General features: G+C 42.3%; 1 protein-coding gene and 1 long non-coding RNA gene across 5 annotated transcripts; one reads left to right on the top strand and one right to left on the bottom strand.

Moving 5' to 3' along the window:
• Window positions 1–2,536: 2,536 nt before the first annotated feature.
• LOC147460225 (uncharacterized) lies at window positions 2,537–11,734 on the bottom strand. The gene is made up of 2 exons (XR_015187950.1): window positions 11,210–11,734; window positions 2,537–3,346 (listed from the first exon to the last, which is right to left on the bottom strand). It is a non-coding gene; the product is annotated as an uncharacterized LOC147460225 (long non-coding RNA).
• Window positions 11,735–12,002: 268 nt separating this feature from the next.
• LOC147460224 (uncharacterized) lies at window positions 12,003–16,956 on the top strand. 4 transcript variants are annotated; one of them, XM_086511313.1, is made up of 7 exons: window positions 12,508–13,857; window positions 14,063–14,079; window positions 14,353–14,720; window positions 14,805–15,351; window positions 15,496–15,549; window positions 15,659–15,815; window positions 15,890–16,956. In XM_086511313.1, exons 1-7 carry the CDS (start codon window positions 13,606–13,608, stop codon window positions 16,034–16,036), a joined length of 1,542 nt encoding a protein of 513 aa, XP_086367439.1. In that variant the 5' UTR covers window positions 12,508–13,605; the 3' UTR covers window positions 16,037–16,956. The 4 variants fall into 4 exon arrangements, with proteins under 4 accessions (XP_086367437.1, XP_086367438.1, XP_086367436.1 ...); XM_086511311.1 differs by lacking the exons at window positions 12,508–13,857; window positions 14,063–14,079 and adding an exon at window positions 12,003–12,139; XM_086511312.1 differs by lacking the exons at window positions 12,508–13,857; window positions 14,063–14,079 and adding an exon at window positions 12,147–12,293.
• Window positions 16,957–19,399: the final 2,443 nt, after the last annotated feature.

The raw sequence follows: 19,399 nt of genomic DNA, 5'->3' as shown, positions 1-19,399 counted from the left end.
TGACATGTGTATACTTCGTTTAGAGTTTTCGTTTGTGGTTCGTACTCCCAGTTCTCATTTAGGATTGCTCCATCTAGGATTGAGGTGCTAGGGGTGTCCTTTGAACTAGATGCAATGTGGCTCTCTATGGGTTGACCCTTAGTGGTCACTAATTCAGGAGCACTTGATTGCTCTCCTAGCAAGGATATTGACATAGGGGATTTCGCTTTTAACTCTCTTTGTTGCTCTGCCTTGTGTAAGCTCTCGATTTCCTTTTCCCTAGCTGCAATGATATATCACTCAACCTCTTGCACTTGGGCAAGGCTTCTACCATCAGGTAATATAACCTCAGAGGGGAATAGCTCTGAAGAGTCAGAGGGTGCAATGAATGAAGTATTCACGTGCGCACTCTCTAAGAGTATGGGATCTACGTTGGTCATGAATGGCAAATTTGCTTCCCCACCCCCCTCATTTACATCGTTAGCTCCATGTTCGGAGCGAGTGGCTCTACTAAAGGTTTCCTTCAAGCGGCTAAGCACGCTCTGCCCGGACCGTGGGCCCAATGCATGCATATCTTGGCTTGAGCTATCAAGATTAGGAATTGGGTAACCCTCCATGATGTCGTAGTCAGAGGAAGAGTCATTGGATGCAATATGTGGGTCCTGAGTGGTACTACCTTGGGTCCCTGCCGAGGGCCCGGAACCTAAGGTAGGCGGGTATTGAGAACCCGCGTAAGTCAAAGTACTCGCTAGTTGCTCGGCCTCTAGCACACGACTAGAGTGCAGATGCATGTGCCTTTGGCACCCTATAAGCGTTGGCGAATACCCTCGAAGTTTAACCGCTTTATTTTTTAGGCGTTTTGCACCCCATTTTCACTCGTTTTTGGATGTTTTTTAATGTCTTTTTACGATTGGTTTTTGGATTAGAGCGCGTGATAGCTCGAAATGAGCGTATCGTTCAAGGGATCGTGGTGTGCTTTATAGCACAGCGTTTGGTTACCCAAAGCTCCGTTGGTCCTCAAAAGGGTCGATTTTTACTTAGGCGTGAGGCTAAAATAAGTAATTCTAAAGGGTAACTGAGGTCTGAGCCTAAGCGTGAGCTTGGGCTTGGGCCTAGGAAATATTCCCGATCCTAGTCCTACCTTTATTTTATATATATATATATATTTTTGGATAAGGTCGCCGCGGCCGCGCGCGCGAGCGCACACACACACCTAACCTACCTACTTACAACTACAAAGCTACTGCTACATACTAACATAATACTACAGTAACTAATTAATTAACAGATCTACTTATTGTACCTTACAAAACTAACATTATAGATCTACTACCTTAATTCTAACACCTTATGAACAGAAAACACAGTACATTGCAACACCTTATTAACAAAAATAGTACGCTGCAGCAAAACAAAGGTCACAAATCCTTCTCAACAAGCCACACTCCTTCTTTCTCTACCTTTCCTACATTTCATAATGCACCACAAAGCAACATAGAGTGCTATTCAAGCTTAGTGCACGGAATTTCCCCGGCAGCGGCACCAAAAATGTGCACATTTGTCGCACGTATCAATGCAAGGGACTTGTCGTACACTGTGTGCGAGCCACAAATGACTGCAAGCACACCTAGACTAATCTAGCAAGCTCAAGAGAGCAAGGGTGTGACACGCATGGCCCTACGCTCGCCTTCATGGAGGATTCCTCGCCGCGAAGAAGAGGGAGCTACCGTCGTGCCATGCTCAACTGCCTCGCCATCGTAGTGCCTTTGTAATGCTCTCTCTCTCTCTCTCTCTCTCTCTCTCTCTCTCTCTCTCGCATACACACACACGCACACACAAAGAGAAGAAGAAGAAGATGGAGATGGAGCAAGAGCACTCTTCAATTGCACAAATGAGAGAATGAGTGATTTTTAAGTTTAGGTGACTTTTATATGAGCTCGCCCATTCACACTTGGGCGCCCATGCTTAGCCAACTAACCCTTGAATGTTCCAGTTAGAGTGCGCCTCTCATTGGCGATCACTCTTACCCTTTTCCTATTGGACCGACAAGCCCGGTCCCTGACTCAACACAATATAATGTCCGTGGATGTTTACTGGGTCGACGCCCATTTGCCAAGGTCAGTACCAAGCTGTAGGTGGCGTTGGGCAGTCCCCAAGTCTCATATTCACCTGGTGTTGACTTCATTGTCGTACCAAGGTAAACACCAAGCGATAGGTGGCGTTGGGCAGTCCCCAAGCCTCCTATTCGCCCAGTATTGACTCAACTGCCTCTTGTAATGACTTTAACATTAAGGTCAACACCAAGCGATAGGGAGCGTTGGGCAATCCCCAAGCTTCTTATTTGCCCAGTATTAACTCCTCTGCATGAATTGTAATCACATCACCAAAAGGGTCTCCATCGTCCGGTTACACCAAGGTCAACACCAAGCAATAGGGAGCGTTGGGCAGTCCCCAAGCTTCCTATTGGCCCAGTGCTGACTCCATTGTCTGACTTGTCGGTTAACATATAGTTTAATATAACACAATGTATCTCCGAAAATACAAATAGGGGGAGATGACAAGGCAAAGTGTAGTTTTGAGATTACAAAAAAATTGATACAACACATTGGCTTCTTGAGAAAATAGACAAGTTGAAGTGAGGGGATGACTTAAGCTAATAATTGCACCAGTTCGTCCAATAGGTCATCTGTCTGGAAGGAGTATGGCGAGGAGAAGGTGGAGCTTTTTGGTTTCTATCTGCAAATCATGGAGAGGGGGAAAGTGGACTGTTGTTTTTGTTTTGTACATGAACCCCAATCCACAATGCATGCGGAGACGCACTTCTACCCAAAATGGATCTTCATGTTGCGAGAGTGTAGATCATTATGGAGGTAGTCATGCACATGCAAATACTTCAGGGTTTGAAGAAGAGCTAAATAATTTGCAAAATGCTATTTTGGAATAGCTCTATTGTTTTGTTAGTAATTACGTAATCGCAATTGGCTTGACTACCATTTGCATTGTAGTATTTTATCCACTACTCTACATGGCCGCCATTTGCATTGCACTCTTTTCTCCACTACTCTACATGGATAAAAGAGTGCTATTTGCATTGCACTCTTTTATCCACTGCTCTACATGGCCGCCATTCCAAAAATTTGAAATGAGAATTGGACGCTCCACATGACGAACCATGGCAAGTGGATAAATATTCCACAGTGGGCGATGTCCAAAATTGTAGCTTCTTCTTTGACTTGTTGATCCACCACGGGTCCATGCAAAGTGGACTATGAAATTTTTTGTAGCATACAGAAGGATCTTTAAAGGTAGGATGGGTGACACCCACATGCTTCACGCGTGCCCATCTTCCCTCTCCCAACTGCAGAGCCTATATGTTGAAGATATCAGTATTTGTGTAGCCAAAAATACTCTGCTATGATTGCAAACCAAACATTATACAATGAATCATTAAAAGTCTAAAGACAGCAAAGCATGCGACGCGCACATAGACACACACACACACACACACACACACACACACACTTTGTTACTTGCCTTTATGTTTTCAGCATATTAGAAAAGCTATACGAACCCCTAAATGTTGTCATTTTGGCTATATATCTCCACTATAGCCCTACACTTTTCCTTGTTACACTGAGTCGGTATCTACCATGGGATAGAACCCTTGACACTAGGTTGGTAATGGGACACTTTTATGTCCTGTTAAGTGACCATTTTCCTTGAATTATGTCAAGAGTTTCAAAATGGATTTTGAGGTGCTATCTATCTAGAAAGTTGTCTCATGAGCTGAAAAAAACTCGACATTTTTTTGGAATATCAATTCCATCTTTAACCTTGTCCTTGCACAACATTTCACAACCTAAACTGTGTGAAAAAATGGGTCCTGTTTTTGGCTTTTTTCAACTTTTTGCAACTATACCACTCTAGAATTCATGTTTGTGAAGTCTATAATGCTAGAGAACTATCTTTAGTAGTCCTCAACATGTCCTGATGCTTCTAGGGAGAAATAAATGTTAAAGTTGTAAGTTATGACCAAATTACAAAAATAGTCGAATCCTGTTTTTTAGCCAATTTTAGCTCTTCTATGATTTTTTTGGTGGCTTTCATGATATCCAAATGCAGTTTTGATTTTCTATGTCGCATATTGTGACATAAAGCTAATATTCCTTGAGTTTTGGGGCCCCTAATACCCTATTTTGCATAGTAGACAACAATGGTTGATTTTTTCAATTATAGAAGAAAACGAAACATTCTAGTATATCAGGTATAGCTTTTTCAATATTGTTAGTTTCTTGTGACAACTACATGCATTTTGTAGGTAGTAACCATATCTAGTCATAAGGATCAAATTTGGCTAGATATTGAATAGTTTCTATGGGATTATACAACTCATAATGTTGAACCCAGTTTTTTCATGTTTGCTGTATTTAGCACTTCATCTTTGTCGCCAAGATTCCCCTTGGTAAGAGATGTATTATTCTTTTGACATGCTCCATGGCTCCTTATGAACCCAAAGGACAATAGGGAACTAAGAAAACATGCATATATTATTTGTATTGAGCGTGGCTATAGAAACTTTGATGATAGGTTTGCAGAATGGTGAAAATTCAACTTTTTTGTACCTATTTCTTTTGGAAAAACAAAAAATAGTGAGTGAGAAGCAATCATATGTTCTGATCACCAACCCATTGAAGTTAACTAGGGAATTTATCTCAAGTCCTACAAAAATCCCTAATCTTAGTTTTATGCAACAAAACGTAAGAAATGACTGTTTTGATGAAAATGTACTGGTCCATCAACTTTGGAGGCTTGGTGTGACCAAAAGACGAGAAATTTTACAAGTTTCTTATTTTTTCCATGTGTAGTAGGCCTTGAACTATAACCTCATGAAAGGATTTTACAAAATGAGTGGATCTACTATGGTTTTGGAGGTTTTTTTCAAAACCCTGAAAGGACACTTTTATGTCCTGTTAGGTTACCAACCTAGTGTTAAAGGGTCATAATGGTCGCAAGACCCTAGTTGGCAACTAAATAACGTGGTTAAGAAAATTTTGGGCCTCATCTACCATGTCGTGAGGCACAGTGATGGCTCTGCTCTACTGTGTTGGACCGCATCAGAGGCGGCTACTCGTTTTTGGTTCCCTAGGAGGAGCGTGCTCTACTCAGTGCTCTCTACACGCTACACGCCATGAGTAATGGTGGTCTTCCTTCTTCTATTTAAAGAGGTGAGGGCGTATTCTGCCCCACTTAGCCTTGTCTGTGTTCTACTTGCATAAAGAGATAGGACTATGTGTTTGTTTATTCTTTGTTGCACCAAACAAACGGCTATGGTAATCACTGTCGCTCAAAGCCTGGTAAGGCCCAAATGTATGGGTTGGCTATACCTAACAATACATTGGATTGTTTAATACACATGTGGCAAACTAATGATCCCGCTACTGGGTTTCGGTTCTGAGTAACCCTACGTAATACAGTTCAATGGTTTAAGATACTCCTTAAATAATTGGGATGTGGCTTAAGGATTGTCGACCGCTTGACTTATCAAAACTCTGATTTTTGGCTACTCTGCGTTAACTGTTCATTTGGTTTAAAAATATTGGGGTATGTTGTAAATAACCGTTGCCACTCGGCTTGGCAATGTAGGGCTCTGTTGTTGATGGACGTACTAATGGTGCATAAAAATCTATGGGATGGGGGGTATACCCCGCGTGTTTACTGGTTTTTTGACTTGTTACTGTTAGAGGTTGCAGGTCACGCAAAATTACTAGCCAAATTGAGTAGTGGGCTTTTGGCCCGACTGCGTACTGTTATTGGATTTTTTATACATAATGATTGAGGGTTTTTTTTTGGGGATTGCCCCGACTGCATACAAACACTAAACTTGTTCAAATTAAATATTTTGGGATGGGGGGTATACCCCGGGTGTTTATTGGTTTTAGACTTGTTATTGGTAGTGGTTACAAATCGCATAAAATACTGGCTAATTGTATATTGGGGGTTTGGCTCGGTAGCCGACAAATGTTGGATTGTTTATAGTTGGTTGGGGTTTTTTTGGGGGTATGCCCTTGCTGCATAATGATACTGGACTTGTTCATTACTGGTTGTTTTGATAAGATGTTACAATACTTTTGCATTCACATGGTCGGGTATAGTTGGAAAATAAACCCATAAAGGCATATATTCCTTTTACTTCATGGTTTGACATTCGGTCTAGCTGGATACCGCAAGGGTTCTCTGCCACTTGGTTTGCTAAGAGATGTATAATTAAAGTAAGTGACATACAAACTGGGGAAAGGATTGGTTTCCATGAACCCTAATGGGCATAAAATCGTATCTGTCGTGAATAAACAAAAACAAGTTTGATATTCTTGAACTTTAAATGGAATTTTTAAGGCTTCTTTTATGGCTTCATGTGGTGGAGCTTCACTAATCAAGAAAAGTAAAAACTCAAAAAAGACTGATAAAGATGTTGATGGTGGAATAAGACACTTGGATTAGAAGGGGTTATGCCCTTCTAATCAGAATACTATTTCTGCTAAAATATCAACTTTGGGTTTTAAAAAAAGAACATTTGTTTTGGAACACTTAAATACTTTGGACTAAACTTGTAAGTTTAAAAAAAGTTGTAAGATGGACATGGATAACAACTGGTATAGTCCATTGGTACCTGTAAAACACATCCAAGGCTAACGTATCTATTGTCTTGTTTGGATGGATGCAGGTAAGAACTCTACCTTATCTTGGAAGTTTTTTTTGGCTTAAAGCGGTTGTTCACACATGATTATACATACACCTAATGCAGGGGAAGTACTTCTGATATCTATATACTGGAATGAGGCTTCATTCTTATAAATATTGTACAAAGATAATTCTAAGACTGAGTTGTTTTTGTACTTATCATTTCCCTTTCTCTAGAGCCAGCTGTCTTTTGAATATAAAAGTTCAATTATGTCTTATTATTTATGTTAAAACAGCTACACACACACACACACACACACACACACACACACACAGAGTAGAAGGCGAGGACAGTCCCAACAGGCGGAAACTGCTCCTTAGAAGGCCGACCAGTGGGAACAGCTACACCGGCAATAATTAGAGTAGTTACTACAGTAACTCTGTAAGCCTATAAATAGGAGCCGCTACATTGTATCTGGGGCTTTTTGGGCCTTTTTGGACTTTTGGCTTACGGGCTCTTGCTTCTAGACTTTTAGCTTCATAAGCTTTTGGATTTCAACTTTGTAATCACTTACTCTTGTAATCAATCCTCAGACTTTATCTGAGCTTAAGCCTATTGTACACTATATTGATTATCTTTGTACTATTGATCTGAATCTATAATACCATTCCTAGTCTTCTAGTTTTTCCATTTCAGTACATTATTCCAGTTCAGTTCTTTGTTTCAGTCCAATACTTAATTCCAATCCTCACTAACTGAACCGCCTAGATAATCAGTAGCTCTGAATTCTAACACTAGAATAGCTGTCTAAAGAGACCAGCTCTTGTTCCATTTTGGCAATCACGGTGGCTAGAGCTGATTGCTCTTAGACCGGTGAGCTCTGTCTCCCAATTAGAACTCTTAGCTACAAACATGCCACCCAGAGTCAGTGTGGTCAAAAATTGTCAACCCGATTTCGCCTTGATTCTACACGAGTCGAACCTATTCCAAAAGTGTCAACAAGAGAGTCTGATAATGAGAGGGACCTCGAGAGTGAGACTGAGGCTAAGGAGGAGCATAGTAATGCTGAAGAGGCGAGAGACTCTCGGCATTCCAGTGACTCAAGGAGGAGGAGGGCTGAGCATGAGGAACGTAAAACCAAGACTCAAGGTTCTCGGTCCACACACAAGACAGTTGAGGCCAAGGGTAGCAAAGGCAATCATCATAGTACAAGTAGAAAGGCCAAGGTAGAGACTGAGACGGAAACTAAAAAGGAAGGTCACTGGGCTGCCAACACTGATCATTACAGGAAGTCATCCAGATGCAGTCAGTCTACCAAGACCAGAGAAACCAAAGAGGATACAGTCAGGCATAATTACACTGCTTCCTTAAAGATCATTTTTCCAGTTTTCAAAGGTGTGAAAAAAGACGATGTTGATGTCCACATTCAACCCTTTCAGCAATATGCTGAATTAAAGCATATCGACGAAGATGAATGGGGAGAGTATTTTCCTCAAACACTGAAGGATGCGGCAAGAAAATGGTATTGATGAAATTAGCCGGACCAGACCACCTGTGAGGAAGATGGAAACCTGGTGCTCTAAATGTGAATCGAGAGATCATGTTTCCAACGAATGCCCACAATGCACATATTGCAAAGCGTATGGCCATATGTGGAATAACTATGGCATTCGAATCCATCATTTCAAGAAAGGTAAGGATCTGTCTCTAATTGCATTTACAAATGCTGAATCAGCTAAGGTAAAGACGACCAATGGACCTAAAGAGAAAATTTCAGGTACCAGTGGGACTGATACTGGGCACGACAGATATCAAGGAGGTACTGGCCGAGGCCGAGGTCGTGGTAATTTCCAGAAGCAAAGTATTAATTGCCATAGTTGTGGGAAATATGGGCACTTTGCAGCTCAGTATCCAGATGCACCCAGTACTGAGGCTACTGAGGCAAATGTGCCGAAACCAGTTCCAGTACGGGCAATCACTCGCAGTATGACAAACCAGTGTCGGTAACAGAGCCAATGGAGTTTCAAAATCAGTACCAATTTCTATGGGGAAAAGGGCCAATTGAAATAAATGTGTTAATCATTAAGGAGATTATTGAACAAAATGGCCAATGCATGTGTGCCACATCACCATCGGTGCACATAACTCTAGGAATGGTAAGTAGTGGAGCTTTTATGGTGCGTACACGTATAATAGTGAGGCATGTGGGCACTCTTCCTCACAAGTCTCTTGCGCGACGACTACCTGTTGTCACGCACTTGCCATTGCCAAGATCTGAGAACACTTCATTCCAACCTGAAACCTCCTCGTCGATAGATCTGCTTGTCCCTATCCGACACTACCTAATACACCTCGCTGCGGGTTAGGATACACAAGTAAGTCTTCTTCCTCTACAGATTCACAATCATCGAAGTGTATGGGTCCCAAGAAAATGTCAAAGAAGATGAAGGACACAATGGTTGAGATTGCAGTAGTCATTACTTCTATTCACATCTCCCTACCACTCATTCCATACAGCAAGATACACAGATATGTGTTTAATGAGCAGGCAGAATCGTTGCTGCAATTATGGGATCTGCATGTGGTAGTACAGGCTACAAAGTTTGATTTTGATGCAACCATTATTACACAGGTCCTCGATTCTTTTGATGTTGATGAAGGCAATGCCACGCTTAACGGAATTAAAATAACAGTGACACCTAAAGATACTGCTTATACCTTTAGATTGCCCAATGAGAAAAAGCCCAGCACAGCATCTGCATACCAGATCACTCTGGCTCTTAAGGAAGATGAAGCAGCTAGAAAGAAAAGGAAGATGAAGGACAATGCTGGCACTGGGACTTCTGAAGCACCAAAGAAGAAGAAGGGCAAGAGGAAGCGGGTTCAATGGAAGGATACTGGGTAGTTCCATCTCAGAATCAGACAGTGAATTTTCCTAGCTACCCAATAGGCACTGGAATCTCCTTGGATGGGTACCCTTGGAATTACAACCATATGGGTGTCAAGCACTCAACAAGCATGGAGTATGGCATAAAGCTGGCAAAACCAAAAGAGTACTATCATGAGGAACATCGGCCAACTCAAAAAACCAGACTGGTTTTCTCAACAACAAATCTGAATCAGGCGGTGGATTTTTTTTTCCAGTCAGAAGGAAATTTTGGTTTATACCAAAATTCAAGAAAGGAGGGAAGGTTGTAGAAGGCGAGGACAGTCCTAGCAGGCAGGAACTGCTCCTTAGAAGGCCGACCAATGGGAACAGCTACACCAAAAGTAATTACAATAGTTACTATAGTAACTTTGTAAGCCTATAAATAGGGCCCACTACATTGTATCTGGGGCTTTTTGGACTTTTGGCTTACGGGCTCTTGCTTCTAGACTTTTAGCTTCATAAGCTTTTGGCTTTCAACTCTGTAATCACTTACTCCTGTAATCAATCCTCAGACTTCATCTGAGCTTAAGCCTGTTGTACACTGTACCGATTATCTTTGTACTACTGATATGAATTTATAATACCATTCCCAGTCTTCCAGTTTGTGTCTTCCATTTCAGTACATTATTCTAGTTCAGTTCTCTGTTTCAGTCCAGTACTTAATTCTAGTCCTCACTAACTGAACCGCCTAGATAATCAGTAGCTTTGAACTCTAACACTCGAATAGCTGTCTGAAGTGACCAGCTCTCATTCCACCCACACACACACACACACACACACAAAGAGAGAGAGAGAGAGAGAGAGAGAGAGAGAGAGAGAGAGAGAGAGAGAGAGAGAGAGAGAGAGAGAGAGAGAGAGGTGAACATGCCAGGAGTGTGAGGTACACTCATCACAAGAACTGGACCCTGTTATGTGTGCAAGGGGAAGTAGAGTGATAGAGAATACACCTAAATGATCGACGGAGCGTACATGTAAACAACCTAGCTTATGTGAGGTACTCTCAACACAAGTCCTGGATGTCGCTGTAATGTTAATTGATAGTTTTATCAATCTAATCCATGATGAAGTGTGTGGAACTCACAATCACATCATCAAGGAATGGCTTAACAATTTCATATGTAGGACAACCATCACATGTATCCACATCCAAGACAACACCAAGTCATCTAGTGATGAACATTGGCGTCTCCACTCCCTGTTCGACGAGCGTCATCCTTGTGTTTCTATGTAGTACGAACGATGATGTGTTGTGATCTAAAACTGAGAACCCTATAGGTCACTCTAAAGTGAGAGGTGTGGGATCATGCCTACTGCACTCCACGAGTGGATCATTAAATTCTAACTTGGCTCTATGGTGAGAGATAAACTACTGCACCACACCAGTGAGAGAATCTAAGTTTGTCCTAAAACCCCTCCCTGGAGTGAGCCATATGGCTGCACACTACGAGAAGAGATACTAAATTCTACTCACTTCTGAAGTGAGCCGTATGGTTGCACACCACGAAGTGGCCTATAGTTTGCAAGCCAACTTTGTGGTGAGAGAGGAACTGCTACACCACACAAGTCTGGCACAACACACAAAAACAAGTTAGTACTCATAAAATCGAAGCAAAAAATTATACTTGAATATTTTTCTGGTTGCTGGTGGGCATTTGAAGCGGAGTGGGCTCTCCTGGTGGTAGTCTCTCTAAATCTCACAATGCAAGAGGCAGTTGCGGTTTCGATCAAAAGCGGCGACACCTTTTTTTTCAGTACTTCTTGATTGAAAGATCTTTCATTTGAAAGCTCTTTCGATTGATTTTTTTTTTTCCGAGTATTTGGAGATTATTTGGGATTACGACGTATAATAGCGTTTTATATGTATAATTTTTATGAAACGTACATATAAATGCAACTCAGTAACCAATAAACAACAAGCAACAAACGAAGAACAAAATACAAACAATGAACAAGATTTAGCCAATATTGAACATCAACCAGCTACCAACAACAAACAATAACAACATGGTGACAAAAAAAATATTGAACATCAACCAACTACGAACAAGACAAACAAGACAAACAACAACAAGTTCTTCATTTGTATGGGAAAGAAAATCCTTCAATCTAACAACAAAAAGAATCCCAAGCATGTGTGTGAAACACTCTTTTGCAACCTTATTACCCTCTTTGTGTGTATGGGAGGATTGTGTGTCCCTCCACCTACTCGTGTTCAAGGGAAGGATTGTGTGATAAAACCCTTTGTGTTGAGGAAGACTTGGGTGTGTACCTCACGCTTTGTGTGTTTTGAGGGGAGGTTTGTGTGAGTTCTCTATTTTCAACCAAACCCACAAGGGGAGGATTGTGTGTGCCTCTACCTACGTGTGCTAAGGGGAGCATTGTATGTCTACATCCTTTTTGCTAGGGGTGTACCCTTTTTGTGTTCCGAGGGGAGGATTGTGTGAGTGCTCTATGTTCTAGAGTGTGGGGCTTTGTTGCATTCGTGTGTAAACAACCTTTCCACCTAGATGCACCTATATGCTAAGACATGTGCTCCAACACATGTGAACAATGTATGTAAAATATGATGTATAAAGTGTCAAGTCACCTTAAGAGGTGAAAAATTAAGCACAAAGCACTGAATATGTTGTGAGAGTGTGACACATAGTTGTGCTCTCTCTTGGTCTACTTAAGAGCACACAATATACCCATAGTGGAATAATCAAGGTGTGTTGTGCATCCATCCATCTCTCGTGTATCGAGTCTCTATTAATCTGTAGATTAATCTCTATCAGTTATGCTCAAGCCATGAATGGCTCATTGAGATATCCTTCCTAATCAACCTACACTAGGCTACTTGAGGGATAGAATGTGATGGCAACTAGAGTGCTCCCGTGGGTATCAACCAATAAGAAAGAGAGTAGAGAATTTTGGTAAGAGTGGATTTTGTGGTAGAAAACAATGTTGTTAGAGTCAGTGTTGATAAGATGCAACCTGCAAAAGTCCAATACCACCACAATTGAGTGGGACTCAACTCTATAAAGAACACTCAAAGAACAAAATAATCTATATTATTATAGAAGGGAGAGGGATTCCGGTCCCCCCCCCCCCTTGGCCATGTGTCAATAGCTCCTCCATCTGGCTGCCCCTTAGGAGTGTGTGTTTTGCAACCGATGATCACACAAGAGGCAACATGCGACACACACACACACACACACACACACACACACACACACACACACACACACACACACACACACACACACACGATGATCACACAAGAGGCAACATGCGACACACACACACACACACACACATGGTCCCTCCCACTGAAGAAGTGAAGTCCTTGTAATGCCTTATGAGGTTGATTTAACTTGAGACTCGAGAGTGAGCATCCTTAGGACTAAAGGGCACGGGGTCTTTAATTAAGATCCCGTGATGGAATCTATGATAGAGAACTAGGTGTGTGCAATGCAAAGTTGGCTCAGTCGTCCGATTTTACCCAAGGTGTGCGAGTTTATCTTTTTTGTCCTAGTGTACTTCTACCCATGTCCAACTTTACTTATAATGCATTTGTTTCCCAACATGATCACCACACTCGCATGAGAGGGTTGGATAGGCCATACGCCTCGGACGTCGCCTGCCACACTGAGCGCCATATTTTTTTCAACCCTCCAACGCCTTTGAAATTCACGCATGCAGTTGCCCAGCCATCGATCCCACCGCTTCACTTTATTCAATAGCTTGTGGGCTTTAGTGTTGAGGAGTGTGCATGAGACTTGGGGTACATTCGCATGCCAAGCTGGAGGGGGTAAAGCCTATGTCAGCTGGTTTGGACGTTTCTGCCTGCAAAAGGTCCACTACCTTCTGCCATGGTGTCGCGTAAACGAAAACTCCTTGCGCTAACTTTGCCAAAAACGATAGAGTTGGCCTTGCAAAAGCTTCGTTTGGCAAATGATGACAAAAAGGCTGAGCGCATCATATCGCTGCCCTTCCCTCCGTGCGAATGTGCTCTTGAAAGTTGAGGCTAGGCTATGAGATGGAGAGAATGTTTGATTTTGCCCAAAGAGGAATCGAAAGGCTACAAGGATTTAGAGAGTCGAATAGAGAGTACACCGCAATGCGCATGAAGAGTTATGAATCTATGATGTTCGATAAACGGGTTGGCAGCAATCCTTTATTTCGATGCGTTTCGCCACTTTCCAAATTCCCTAGTTCGAACTTCGAATCCCTGCTTCAGCACTTCTGCTTCCGTCCTGTGGCTTGCTTTTGCCGCCATAGCCACCTGAAGGTTTCCGACTTACCCGCCTCGAGAGGGACTCCTTCGCGGTTTCTCATTTTGCAGGCCTCATACCAGCATCAATAAGCTCCAGATTACTTCTTGCGTCGACTTCACAGCTCGTCTCCATCCTTTCTGCTGAGTAGCTCGGCTTGGCCTGCATTGCGTTTTCTTGTGTGCGTTTTTATCAACTCTCTGCATTTCTGGCGGGGTGTAGCCTTCTGCTCGTTCAAGGTATGCTTGCCATTGGAACGACGAACATGCTTGTGGTTTTGCTTTGGGCTAAAGAAAGTGTGTGAGGTTTTGAAAGATTATGTGTGCATTGAAGCATACCGTTTCTCATGTTGACAACGCAGCTGTGCGCGTGCGCGCGCGCGTGTGTGTGTTAGAGAGAGAGAGAGAGAGAGAGAGAGAGAGAGAGAGAGAGAGAGAATTGTATGGCAGCCAAAGAAAACATGAGCGCGTACCATATTTTATTCGCTAAAGAAAGTCCACTCTCACATGCAGGGAGCAAGGGTTTGCACACATGAACTTCGACCTGCAACGAACTGGAGAAGATAGCGAAACTTGCTTCTTGCTACCACAGAATACTGGGGATAGCGGGAGCATGTCACCTAGCATATCCTTTTTTGCTGAAGGGAATGGCAACTCTGCTGTCTCCTCTACACCTGCTCAACATGTGCCCTCGAATGCCGACCTCTCCCTCAGTATTGTACCGTGCACCAGCCTTGATGTTGCTGAGTTTGCAAACATAGCTCGCAGTTGTATGCCTAGCACCACGCTTCCTGCTAGTGGATCAAGACTTATTCCTGCCACCACTGGGCCAAGTCAGTGTGCTTTTCCCATTGAGTCCTTGTCGCCTTACTCACAGCAAGGTATGCTGACGTCTTGGAGTTCAGCATTGTAGGATGTCGTTTTATAACCAGAAATCACAGGCATCTGTATGATCTGCAATGCAGATGATACGAATATGGCCAGACCTGGATCATGTAATCAGTTCGCTAGAGAGCAGGAATTTATTTTTTCAGCACCATTGCATAGTGTACGGCATAAGGTGAAAAAAAAGCAAGAAAGAAGAGGATTTCTATTACCAGATTCTTTTGCCAGAAGCTTTGATGCTTCAGAGATGGACAAGATTGCGCAGACAATTGTGAGGGTGAATAGATATGGATCATCCAATACGGAAAATGGGGTTCACAAGTCGGGGCACACCATGCCTAGGGTGTTACCTTCTGTTGGAGCTTTCACAGTACAATGTGCAAATTGCTTCAAGTGGAGGCTTATCCCTTCGAAGGAGCAATATGAGCAAATAAGGCAAAACGTTTTAGAAAAGCCATTCTTTTGCACTAGCTGGCGGCCAGGGGCTTCTTGTGATGACCCTCCTGAGCTCAGTGAAGACTCCAAACTTTTGTGGGCCATCGACAAGCCAAATATTCCCCTTCCTCCTGATGGTTGGGAGCGCTTGGTTGTAATCAGGGGGGAAGGTTGTTCCAAGTTTGCAGACATGTAAGTATGGACAGCTTGTTTGTTTCACATGTTTTGTAATTCTGCGGATAGATATCATAGAAGGGTATTGGCTTTGTCTTCACCTCACAGTTTTCTAGCATAGCCATTTTACCGAGCGTGACACTTTTGAATTGGATTTTCCAGATATTATGTGTCTCCCTTTGGCAAGAAACTGCGCTCCATGCCTGAAGTAGAGCGGTATGAAAAGTTGGCTTTTTGTAGCATAAATTTTACAGATGCCTTACTAAATGATATCGATGACCCTGTGGCAAGCTTTCGTAAGCGAAGCTAATAGTTTGTCTTACAGGTATCTGTTAGAGAATCCTGAGCTTGTCAATGGTGGAGCGAGTTTGAGTCAGTTTTCCTTCGCATCTCCAAGATCTCTGGATGAGAATTACTGTAGGAAAAGGCCTACTACTGTGATGAGGGGAAGCATAAGCATGATCTCAACAAACAATTCAGGGGTAAGCTTTCAGTCTACCCTCTTCAAGTTAATCTTCGAACAGAACACTTCAAGCTCGTCATGTCTGTTGCTCAGGTAGGGCAGCCTCAAGGCGAACAAAGGTTCGTGAGCTTTATTGAGAATGCTCCAATAGCTGTCGAACCTTTACGGGCATGGGATCCCAATTCTCATGCTTTGATGATATGCCACCATCCAGAGCTGGAGGGTTCAGGGAACATCTAAGGCAACTTCCTGGGTTCTATGTTGACAGAAACGCTGCGATGGTTAGCTCAGACTTGAGATGGACAGGCATTTTAGAGCTGGGCAAAGAGTGTTCCCTTTTCTGTTGAGCCTTTGAAGGCATGGGGCCTTCAACATTGTGCTCTGATGGGTGATAGGTCACAAAGTGGCAGAGCCTGTGGATTTAGTGTGCACGTGTAATTTTTTGTCGTACCTCTCTGATATGCCTCCATTTTGTGATTTTTGCCAAGTTCCCAAAAGAAGTTTATACGTGGATGACAGCGCTTCTTTCTGTCATTTGGAAGCCGCCAAAATTGTGGTTGAGGATGGAGTGCGCAGTTTACTTGCATTCATCATAAGGTCTCTACGAAACCTTAACCTGTACCTCATCCTTGAATTCGTTTGCAACCGGTCTCAACGATTCCAAACTTCTGATGTTCTACCCAACTGATGATCTACCCAACTTTATAGTTGTGAATGGGCATGTGATTGCTGCTGCACATTTCTAGCACTCTGCTTATGCTGTTTTGGAGTACCTTGTGCTCTGCATGTGCTAGGGGGATTTGCACTTGGTGCTTATGGTTAAGGGTTGAAGTTCCCTTGGCGGTATGGTTATGGTTGTGATAGCCGCCGGATGTGACTCTTGGAGACTGGCATGGATCAGGCTAACTTATAAGCCTTCTATCTTGCCATTTACAAGTGTATGCCTTCTCTTGCCGTCTACAAGTGTATCGTTTGTTGGGATCTTCACATGGATAACTATTCTGTTTATCAATCAAGGGAATTTGGGATTCTGCATAACACAAACACTTTTGCGCCACATTGAATTTATATGCAAAATGTGGCAAGCACTGCTGTGACAAACTTTTACTACTGTATTCTGTCTGCAGATTGTCTTTTCGTTAAACAATAAGGTTGCTTAATGGACAAGTGAGTATATGGTCCTTGAAAGTCAAAGGGCAAAGTTGGTTTTCCCTTGAAGTCTATCTACGGTCTTTTCTTTTTCCTTTCTGGCTCAATGTAGTAGTGAATGTTGAGACTACTGAGAATGATTGTGTAATGTCTGTCTTCTTGCCTTGTCTTTGTCTTTGAATGCTACCACTAAATTATCAATTCCTTTTTTAGCTCCAGAGCAACTGAATTGGATTAGTTTAAAACATTGTGAGTTTGTTAGGATGTGCCTTTTTTTAAATGGCAATGATGATTTTGCGTACACTTGTCTCATCATAGTCTCCTTGCTTTTCATTATGCTGGGGTCAGTATGAGAGTTGCTATTGTAGTGGCTATTATTGATTGTGATAGTACCACACATACTGACGATACATATTCATACATAACGATGTGCATATCGATGCTTGTAGGTGAAAAAAAATAGGGGTGGTAGAGCAAGCAATCAACCTTTACCTCAATAACATGCTTCGGTTGTTGCTACCATTACCCACCAAATCTTCATGTGTGAGCTTACAAGTACACTTGTTTTAGCTTCGTGAGTACTTTGGCTTTCTTTGTATAGAGATGGGTTATGTTTGCTATGTATTGTTTGATAGTTCGCTGCAAATTCTTTTGATTGTTTACCCTAGATTCTAGAGTGTGGTACTTGCTCGTAGCATTTTCGAGTCTGGGGCACAGGTGTTGTTACGTTGGTTACGATTGCATGTAATGTTTGTTTGTCTGTTTGTGGTTATGAGAAGCGAGGATTCCATTCTCTGGACTCGTAGGTAGCTCACTAAACATCGCATGTGTTGCACAAGCATGCGAAGTTTGATGCCTCAATGTATTATTGTAGAGCTCATAGCTGCATTCTCTTTTTGTTCTATCTTTATACAACTATAGGAGCATTCCAAGAGACGATCAATTTGCATCACTCTTTGGCCTGGAGCATTCAATGTCAAATGACCTTTTTCACAAAGTCATGGTTAATAACGGCTTTCCAAGCGCATATGACCCTCCATGTCTCATAAAAGAATCAAGTTTTTTTATTTTTGGTGCGCGTAAAGTATATGTTTGTAAGGTTAAACGTGTGTAAGATTGAATCTGCAGACAATAACTTCTATATTTTATTAGTTATCCGCATTGACTCAGAACATAGTGAGAACTCAGAATGGCCTTAGAAGACATAGGAGAAAAATGAGTTTGTGCTAAAAGGATACGAAGCTACCCTATGTAAAGAGGCCATGCCATGGGGACACGAGCCGAGAGTATTTGGCTTTTAAAAGAATCTAGTAACTCACACAATCAAATACTTGAAGGAGTCCACTTCTTTTTTATCAAGCTAGTTTTGTGAAGTGGCTAAGGAGGTCTTTCTGTTTCTAAGTTTCTTTGACGATGTCGTGGATAGGGATTTCATCGGCTTGTAGACCCTCAAGCAACAATCCAAGAGACCTATTTGTTTCCTCTTGCTTTTTAGTTGAAGGATGGTCATCATCCTCAATTATTTCGATTTCATCTACAATATGATCACATATGCCCTCTTGTATGCTCGTACTCATAGGCCTCTCTAGTTACACGTCCGTAAGTGGATTTTACCATTGGATTGTTCACGATTTCTGCCTCATGGCAATTCCTAGCAAAGTGTCCAATTTTGTGATATTTATAACATGTGTTGGCAAAGGATGTAAATGCTAGCTCTAATTCGTTGCAGTTTCGGTATGAAAAGAATCCGGCCCATCATAGAGGCTATGGAGTGGACATGATGATGAAGCCAAAGAAGGAGGTTTCTTAGCATCACTCCGACATGGCAGAAATCCATAAACTCTTCATTTGGACATCCACGGCATGGCGTATGTGAAGTAGGAAGCTCCCCATTTACCTCCTCTATAACCAAATCTTCGAATGTTTGCTCAAAGTATCACAACATAGAAGCCTTTACCCATTGCTGTAAAATGGCTTATCGCATTTCTTTTGCTCAACGCCGTGGTTGCCCACTCCCACAAGCCTTAGGTGGGTAAAGCAGCACCGATTTCACGCAACATGTCTATAGGCTCTAAAGAGCTATCTCTGGACTAAAATCAACATTAATTGCGTATCCATCCAGATTCTTATTTTGGCTAAACATGATAACCCCATGAAGTAAGTTTACATTGGTGCATTTCTTGCTGTATGTCGCGAACACAAAATCTAGCTGAGGCGGAGGAAAAGCATCCGAACCCAAGTTATTCGACCCCTCTCGAAGTAGGCTAAGATTCCATCTGTGTCCGGACTCGGGTTCCATGAGGGAAAGTTAATTTAGGAACATTCCTTAAGTTAGAGGGTTCCCCCATAGGCTCTCTATATTGGAGGGCCCTTAAAACTTTTAATAGTTGCATTTTAAGAATAACACTCCCCATAGGAAGCAAATCACGTTTTGAAGGGTCCAATTTGAGAAAA

Source organism: Adiantum capillus-veneris, chromosome 4 (assembly GCF_014529385.1).
Source record: "Adiantum capillus-veneris isolate H3 chromosome 4, ASM1452938v2, whole genome shotgun sequence".
Lineage (NCBI taxonomy): Eukaryota > Viridiplantae > Streptophyta > Polypodiopsida > Polypodiales > Pteridaceae > Adiantum > Adiantum capillus-veneris.
Note: the sequence above shows the minus strand (reverse complement) of the source record. Positions and strands in the feature narration are given on the sequence as shown.

Coding starts and splice junctions, on each gene's coding strand:
- LOC147460224 (XM_086511313.1), top strand. CDS start 13,606: ATGGAGAGAATGTTTGATTTTGCCCAAAGAGGAATCGAAAGGCTACAA. Junction 14,721..14,804: donor GTCGCCTTACTCACAGCAAG/GTATGCTGACGT, acceptor TCTGCAATGCAG/ATGATACGAATATGGCCAGA. Junction 15,352..15,495: donor TGTTCCAAGTTTGCAGACAT/GTAAGTATGGAC, acceptor TGGATTTTCCAG/ATATTATGTGTCTCCCTTTG.